Here is an 8,913-nt window from a genome sequence, read left to right as displayed (position 1 = left end):
TATGTAATAAAATACAATAATTTAACAGTGCAAAGGTTTAATCAGTTAAAAAAAAAAATCTAGGATTGCTGTTTTTCCATCCATCCATCCAGCCTCAACTCTGCCATATCAGAGCTGTGGGAAGAAAGTGGTCAGTCTGACCTCACACACACACACACGCACACACAATGAAAACTGTAACTTCAGTATTCTGTAGAATGAAAACACACAACATGAAAATGTAATAGTGAATGGATTAACAATAATAAATGAATAAAGAAAACTGAATATACATGTGATTATTATATGAGTGATTACCATATGCAGCACAATTTCTTTCACAACAGATAGATGGATAGATCCAGTTTGGTTTTTATAAATCCCAAAAGTTAATATGATTGGTGTATGCCGGTTTTTGTTCCTATGCCAGAATCAGGCCCCTGGTCAGCAGACATTAAAGAACCTCAGATACTATCATATCTGAGCAGAAGTAATCTGAGAGAACAATGACAAATGCAGCAGTAAGTCAAAGTAATATATAAATATCGTCCACAATAGTAAATAGCTGATATATCCAATTTGATCATCATGATAGTTTTTAACATTTGTAAGTGTAACCACAAAGTAATTATGCCGTTTCAGTAAGAGGAGATATCACAAGTGTTTATTTGTTTTATGAACAATTAAAAAGCTGTTACATGATTTTAATATTATTTTATTACATGACAGAATTTATCACTCTGTTAGGAGGCTCTTTTCAACTTGTCAGACATACTTTGAGACGAAACTTGAATAAGCCTGACAGCCAGAATCAAAATCCTTTCTGCATATACAGTATATGCGCAACTAAACCTAAATCGATCTAGGTGCTCTAAATTCTTCCCAATTCCATATTTTTGTATATTTACATAAAACAAATATTTTTATGTATGAACTCCCAATAAAGCAGCTTTCGTTCACATATATTTTACAGTTTCTTTGGCCAGATGGTCGAAAGGAAAAGAGTTACTTACCACTACTAAACATGTGAAAGGCATAAATATTACACTTTGCCCTCAGGCGACCAGACATCCACAAAAGATTAGGAAACTGAAACAAAGTGCAATGTTTTAGCTAACGATTCAAACATCTGGTAAAGTAAAAAGCAGAGTTTGCCTTTTCAATTATATTTCATGCTTCCTGGTCCACACCGGAATCCGTGTCCCACAACTTCATTATAATGGCATGAAGAAAGCGTTTCAAAAAAGACAGTACGACAAAGTTATCCTAAGTATCTTAATCATTTAACTCAAAACACAAAAATGCAGATGAATTTTTTAGTTGGTTTTCACATTTGGGAAATGAAATTAGCCCTGCCCACTAGTGGAGGAGTCGACTTAACAACCATGGCGATGCAGAAGACGCGTGGAAGTATGAGGACAGTGAAGTATTTGAGGCCATTTACGTACGTAAGGGACCATAAATGGGCCTTTTCACTGAAATCTGAAAATCAGCATTACCATTAGCATTAGTAGTAATAAGAAAATTACCAAATTTAAAACAATTTGGACATACTAATTATAAAAATTATGTAAGGAAATTTACAGGAAAAGCATAATTCTCATGTTGGGAATCATTTCTTATTTGTAGTTTACTTTCAGGAACATAAAAAAATGAGGAAAAAAAAAAACATAACCAGTTTTTTCATCCATACCCCCAGATCAACCTGAAGTAAATCAATTTCTGAAAACTATCATAGCATGATCAACCATTATCTGGTGAAATGCTGTATACAATCATTCAACTGAATCAAATTATTACAAAAAGCAAAGAAAATCACTCAATTATAATGAGATGGTGAAATGTGCAGTTAAAACATACAAAAAACATTGAAAGAACATTATTTGCGTAACAACAGCATAATAATTAAACCTCTCAAAGATGGGGTTCACATTTCGAGCCAGACCTACTTTAAAAAACACGAGGACGGTTAAATATTGTAAAAGCTGCTGGTAACTTCCTTACCTCCTAATCTATCCATTCTTCAAAGGCACAATATTTACTAGCCATAAATACCTCCACTCAGAGCCCTGAGTTCACTGAATTCCTTCAGACAACGTGAACGTTCACTTATTGTTTCTTCTTCCTTCTACAAATATAAAGCTTAAAAGAGCTTGGCTCAGCCAGAGACTCCAGTGCGTGTAGTGTCTCCTTTAAAAATCCAACATGTGGGACCCCATGGACACAAGGTGGTTGAGTACAGATCGTCATTGTGCCGAACAAATCATGTCCTCACTGTGGTGCTCAGCAGAGGGACACCGGAGGAATTGACCTCTGTGTGAGAGGGGGAGTATGCTGTTGGGGAACTTGAGGGGTGACCTGTAAGAACAAAGAAAAAAAAAAAAAAGATTGAGTACATCAATGATTAAATAAAAAAAATATTTAAACTCCAAATGAAAAATTGTAAAATGTGGATGAGATGTTATTTGTATATTGTGTGTAAACAAGTGTTTTTTTTTTTTTTTTTTTTGTTTTTTACGTTTTTCAGCAATATCAAAGTTATTTTCTTCATCTATCCGTCCTGGCTTTTTGCTCCTGAAGCAACATTTCTGAGGGTTTAGTAACTGTGCTGATCTGATCTGGGCCTCCACTATCGGGTCTTCTTCTGTCTCTGGTTCGGTGAATCTTGACCATAACGAGATGAAACTTCCAGCTGTGAAATCTGTGAGATGTGAGCTCTTCGTAGAGGAGCCGACACCTCGTCAGGCCCTTACAGGTCATGCAATTAATCACGATTAAAAATTTTAACACATCATTAGTGAATTTATGATAAATTTAGCTTGAAAAATCAATAACCTTGGCTTTTATGTATACAAGCACGGTAAACTTTAAGGTATATTTTCAAAATTTTCTTGACTAATAGTAACAATTTCAAGGATTTACTTTATTGAAATTTGTAAGACAGGATTTTCCAACCACCTGAGACCTGAGTGTAGCACACATTCACTGTAAAAGTGTTTAGATTACCTTAACGAATAACATCCCACTGCATCCAGAGTTGCATCATATTTTTCACTAAGGTCCGGTCATGAGGGCTGCTCTCCTGCAGGTTTTAAATGTTTCCCTGCTGCAGCACACTGAATCAAACAAAATCATTCTCTTATAGCTTGTTGTTTTAGTTCTGCACAAGTCTGTTGATGACTCATTACTTTGAATCAGGTGTGTTGCAGGAGGTAAACATCCAATACCTGAATCGCTCCGTGAGCACCAGAGTTGCTGATTCTTGGAAAGAAGGCTCCTCTGGCTTATTTTCCCACCTCTGCTGCACTCCACAGGGATCCATTCTCCTGAATGTCTCCTGTGTCACTACCGATCTTAGCAAAACATGGTTACATCCAGCAGACCCGAGTGTAAAGGCTCCAGGTGTTTGCACAAATTCAGCAAACTATAACAATCCAATCTACATAACGTAGAGATGAGAGAATCTTCTGATGTGCTGAACTGAATTAAACTCAACAACTTGAAGGAAATAAAATAGTCTTTTGTTTAAAAGTAACGTGTTAATTACGCTGACAAGCAGAGCACTTTATATAGTAAAAAAAAGTATCTAATTAATTTAGAAAAACAGATTTTCACCCAAGTGAGAATGTAAAAATTTGTAATAATTAAAAAAAAATAGAAATCTACCTTTAAAACTGCATTATTCAAAGATTCTGTATAATCCCTCCATCATATTACAATCATATTAACATGAGAGATGGAACAGAAAAAATTCTCAAATCGTATTTTCACTTTCTTATTCTTATCTTTCCATCAACAGTCTTGGTGGTAATTTAGCCGGCGCCACAGTCAAAGCAGATATGCAGGCATTGCAGCACTCTCTGATAAAAGCTATTTACATTTGTCCACTGTCACTGGTAACGACCGGGGAGGATATGAAGGGTAAAAATTACAGTACATCTACCATATGTTCTTTAGAAGGAAATGGAAATTCTCACACAAAACACTCCACTCCAAACAATTTAACTACTCTATACATGCTCTGTGTATTTTTGTAATAAAATCTTTTTAAATCTAAATCTTAATATTCTATCAATAATGGTAAGCATTACAAAAATGGTGTCATTCGGTTGGTGAGCAGTATTTTAACCCATAAAATAACGCTTGTACTTCAGAAAAGGTATTCATACGTCTCAGAATGCCACAATTTTCAACTCTTACTAATATTTTAATCATAATAAAAACAGAAAACATATCAAATGTTGAACATCATTAATGTGATGTCGACATCAGATATGTAAAATTTAATACAGGACCCACAAAAGACTGGAAAAGTAAGCTACAGTCAAAATAAACTGCTGGAGAAACATGTTGCAGCTAGTTAGGCAGCTGGTCAGTAACATGACTGAGTATACTAAAGAGCACCTTAGAGAGGCAGAGTCTTTCAAAAATAGGCTTCGGAAATCTGGAAAAAGCTTCATTTACAAATACGGAACTTCAAAATAACATTCCTCAATGTAAAACTACATATTTCATAGTATTTTTTAAAATACTGCTGGTTTCACAGTATTTTATTTATTTATTTGTTACCCGTTTTCCTCCATGACTGGGTATTGACAACATTTTCCACTGTTTACGAATATACTATATACACACCTGAATCAGGGTGAATCTGAGTATTGTGTCAATATGTTTGGATGGAACTTGACAACAAGCTGTTGTGGAGAGCCTTTTAATTTGAATCAAGTGTGTTGGATCAGGGAGACATCTAAAACCTGCAGGACCGCAGACCTCGACGACCGGAGCTAGACACTCCTGCATTACACCATCCCCAACAATTGTAGTGTTTGGTGTAGCTCAAACAGGCGTTAAATTTCCCTCTCAGCTATGGTCATCTCCTTGTTTTTCTCTGCTGGCTAGAAGATTAATTCTATTCAAATGGAAGGATGCAGCCCCTCCATCACACAGCTAATGGATGAAGGATATGAAACTGGGGAAAAAAAAAAGGTAAGATATTCAAGTAAAGGTTTCAGAAATAACAAGACCTGAGACCTGCTGATAAGCTATGTGATTAATTTGCTATGTTCTGGTCTATCTTATAGGAATCCAAAGTAAACAAGAACAGAAGAAAACAAGGAGCCACATGTGATCACATGAAACAAAACTAACATCTTCTCTGGGACAAAGCTAATTTAAAACAGACTGAGGCAAACTGCAAAAGTTATTCTGTGGTCCGATGCCCAGTGAACACCACATCCTTCAGATTAAACAAGAGATTACGTAGATATATTCTACATACATTTTAACTTCTTGCACAGCAAATATTTTTTCAACAAACTTGGTGCAGCATGTATCAGGCAGTCAAACCTGCGTTAGTCTGAAAACAAAGCCTAATATCAGCTACTCGCCCTGCACACCACGTATGACCCAAAACAAGTAAAACAAGTACTGTATGGTTACAAAACACACTTCCAAAGTCAATAATCAAATTACTGGAGAATTATTAGTGAATGACACACAAACCCACATTTATTTAAAAATGAAGCTGTATATTGTGTATGTAATCATAAATTAGAGGTGAACACGGAGGATTTCTTACCACCGTTCTTCCTCCACATCTCCCTGGCAAACTTGTCGGAGGGGGTCAGGTCTGATATTTGGATGTTGGGATTTGATCTATAATCATCTTGAAGAAACAGAGAAAATTAGCTTTTTTTTTTTAACCTTGACAGCAGGGAAGCATTTCTGTTGGATTTTTGAAGGTGATGGAGTGAAAAGAAACTTTACTTACTATTGTTGCTTAATGAAAAATCGCTGCTACAGTTCATCGTCTCATTCCCGCTGTCCGACACCGTCCTCGGCATCCTGGAGGTGATCTGCTTCTTTTTGGTGTTCCTCCGAGTGCTGATTCGGATGATGCCTCGCACCAACCTGCACTCTGCTTCCTGCTCGTCCAATTTGTGCTCCTCTGCCAGCGAGTTAATCAGCTGGTTGATGGCCTTGCTCTTCCTCAGAAACACTGAATCTGAGGTGCATCTGGCTAACTCCTCAATCTGATATTCTGAGTAAAGCTCCAATAACTTCTTGGTTATCAAAGAGTCCACATCCTCTTCACCATCTTCCCAGTCATCGAATATCATTGACTCGTGCAGGGAGGAGTTGAATTTCTGGGTATCAGCAGCAGATGAAGGCGCGTATGATGGAGATTTGGTTTCAACATCAATATACTCTCTTGGATTGGCCACCATGACACCAGCAATGCGGACATCAGGGTATCCTATACCGTCTTCTACTTTGTTGTCTGCCGGGTTCACAGTTCGGAGGCTCACCCTCTCTGGTTCATCTGGGGAGTTTTCCTCTGGCGCCAAGCATGGAGCAAGGACGGAGCGCTGGCAGACCCTGTAGAGGCCACAGGTGAGCACGCTGCACACAAAAGTCTTACAACTCTTGGGAGAAGCGCAGGGGTTACAGGTTTGTGCTGCAGACGACGGATCAGCTGAGCCAGGAATGAACCCGATGGACTCAGACTCCTTTCCATTAGCATCTTTAACATGAGCTTTATGCACCGCTTTGTGCTGTGGGGTAGGTTGTTTGTCTTCTACTGGATCCACACAACGCTCCTCATAAAACCATGCTTGGCTGCTGCTCCCGGGCCCTGAGCTGCGTCTCAGACTGCCGGTGCTGCCAGCGGACATGACTTACTGGCTGCAAGAATTTAAAGACAAGCATGTAAAGAAAATTATGTCAATTGGAGGTTTATTTAAATAAGAATGTGATGAAATGAAGTTGTGTTCAATCCAATCTTTCAGGTAATAATCTGAAATAACTTATAGCCACCTGAGGGCATCTTTCCCTTCAAAACAAGGGTGAAACTTCTGTCCCCAGGTTGCAGGTAATGTAGCCCAACAGGTTTTGTTGGAGGATGTGATCAAATGGTGAAAGACAATCACCCACTCATATGTCATGTTCTCTGCATGGTGTCAAGAGGTATTCCAAAATGAAGACTTCCAAATATTAAACTAACTTTAAAAAAGACTGGAATTAAGTTCTATGTTTAATGATTGGGTGAAAATGCTAAGCAATAACTATTTTTTAAAGTTGTAAAAATGTTCATTTATTAACTAGTTCAAATAAATGCCAAAATTAAATTAGAGTTAGTTAGAATTTGCAAATGTAATAATAATGTTATAATTGACATTAAAAAATATAAATAAAAAAAGCTAAAATTGAAATTGATGTTTTAAGATGAGAAAATTAAATCTTAAGTTAGATTTCAGTTTATGTATAGGCCAATATTTGACCATTTTTCAAATAAGAGTTGTATCATGTCAGATTCTCGGAGGGTCTGGTTTACCATTTATGTGACGTGTTTTGTGACGAATGTTTACGGTAGTCTTTAACTTAACTTTCTTTTAATCCGTTTAAATTATTTTAATGGTTTTGGTGTTATTTTAGTTAACTGATATGCTGACATCTGGTACAAAATCGTTAAATAAGCTCTGTACACAACAAATACTGTTTTAACTTTCATGGCGACTGTCATTGCTGCTCCTTCCTCCATTAGAGAACACATGAATTTCTCACCTATGTTTCCAGTTTATCCAGGAGTTGACTCTCGAAATAATAACGGCGTCTTAAATTTATTATAAAAGCTCGTTTAAATCCGTTTGAACAGTCCGCCGTACATACTGCTCCCAGAAATCCAAGTTTCAGTGAAGTTTTCGATCAAATCCGTGTACCTGAGCGTCAAGGTGCAGGAAGCGAACCAGGTAGCTGCGATAAAGAGCTCGTACTTCCGGTTAAGATTTACATTACAAAGTAAAACTCGGCGGAGAATCCACTGTAATTTTAACATTTTACGAGCTAAAAAATGCAATGAACGTTTATTTGAAACTTTTTCATTGTTATTTGGAAATATTCCGGCTCTAATTTCCAAGAAATTCTGTATTTCATACAATAATAATAATAATAAAAATAAAAATAAAAAAAATTGAAGAATGCTGTTTATAATAGAAGTATAGAAAAAAACATCTACATTTCAAGGATACTATTTGGGAATAATTTAGTGGTGTAAGTAAAACCGTTTATGTATGGATTAATGACACTGCTAAATTTAAAAATAAATACAGAAATATAAAAATGTTTTGAAAAATTGATGTCCCAGTTAATTTTACAAAAAAAAAAAAAAAAAAAAAAAAATCCATTAAGAAACCTATTAAACATGACACAGTTTTACATTTCTTTTGTCATTTTCAACTGTTTTAATTTAATTTTGTGTTAGTATGTGGCTGGATAGCTCAGTTGGCAGGGCATCTGTCTATACGAGATACGAGTTTGAATTCCTCAGGGGACGAATATTAACACCTTTCAGGTGGGTCCTCAGGTAAGAGCCTTAGAGGTTGTATTTCCGGTTACTTCCTAACCATCTTTTGATGTAAGTTGCTTTGGAGAAAATTGTCTGCTAAATGACGGCAGAATTGCAGAGAAAAATATTTCTATTTATTTACTTTTCTATGTTATTTTTCAGTTCAGTTTATTTATTTGTTTGATTATTTATTTTTTATCCTTTATTTTAATGCTTGTATTTATTTCTGTATTAGTTTCCTTTTATGTGTCATTATCCCCCAAATTATTTTTTCCTGTATTTTATTTGAATCTAACATTTTATTTATTTATTTAGACTTATTTTAAATTCAGTCATATTTATGTTCTTATTATTATTGTCTTACATGTTCTTCCTCTTTTTAATTTTACCAAGTGTATTTATTCCTGTGTCTCATTTTTACATTTCTCTGGGTGTGATGCTTAGAGAATGTTGCCTGGATCACTAAAATAAAAATAATACAGAAATAAATACAGGCATAAAAATAAAGGAAGAAAAATTATCACCAAATAAATGAATAAATTCAACTGAAAATGACATGGAAAAGTAAATAAAAAGGAATGTTAACACAA

General features: G+C 35.8%; 1 protein-coding gene across 1 annotated transcript; it reads right to left on the bottom strand.

The window, feature by feature from the left end:
• Positions 1-371: 371 nt before the first annotated feature.
• On the bottom strand, positions 372-7,722 carry kdf1b (keratinocyte differentiation factor 1b). The gene is made up of 4 exons (XM_042011415.1): positions 7,543-7,722; positions 5,750-6,663; positions 5,558-5,644; positions 372-2,337 (listed from the first exon to the last, which is right to left on the bottom strand). The coding sequence occupies exons 2-4, from the start codon at positions 6,651-6,653 to the stop codon at positions 2,243-2,245; spliced, it is 1,086 nt and encodes a 361-aa protein (XP_041867349.1). The 5' UTR covers positions 6,654-6,663; positions 7,543-7,722; the 3' UTR covers positions 372-2,242.
• Positions 7,723-8,913: the final 1,191 nt, after the last annotated feature.

Source organism: Melanotaenia boesemani, chromosome 17 (genome assembly GCF_017639745.1).
Source record: "Melanotaenia boesemani isolate fMelBoe1 chromosome 17, fMelBoe1.pri, whole genome shotgun sequence".
NCBI classification, from domain to species: Eukaryota; Metazoa; Chordata; class Actinopteri; order Atheriniformes; family Melanotaeniidae; genus Melanotaenia; species Melanotaenia boesemani.
Note: the sequence above shows the minus strand (reverse complement) of the source record. Positions and strands in the feature narration are given on the sequence as shown.

Bases quoted from the DNA above. Each gene is read 5' to 3' on its own strand.
- kdf1b (XM_042011415.1), bottom strand. From the start codon at position 6,653: ATGTCCGCTGGCAGCACCGGCAGTCTGAGACGCAGCTCAGGGCCCGGG. The intron at 5,645-5,749 runs GTAAGTAAAGTT...TGTTTCTTCAAG, and splicing joins TTTTTCATTAAGCAACAATA to ATGATTATAGATCAAATCCC. The intron at 2,338-5,557 runs GTAAGAAATCCT...TTGTTCTTACAG, and splicing joins GATGTGGAGGAAGAACGGTG to GTCACCCCTCAAGTTCCCCA.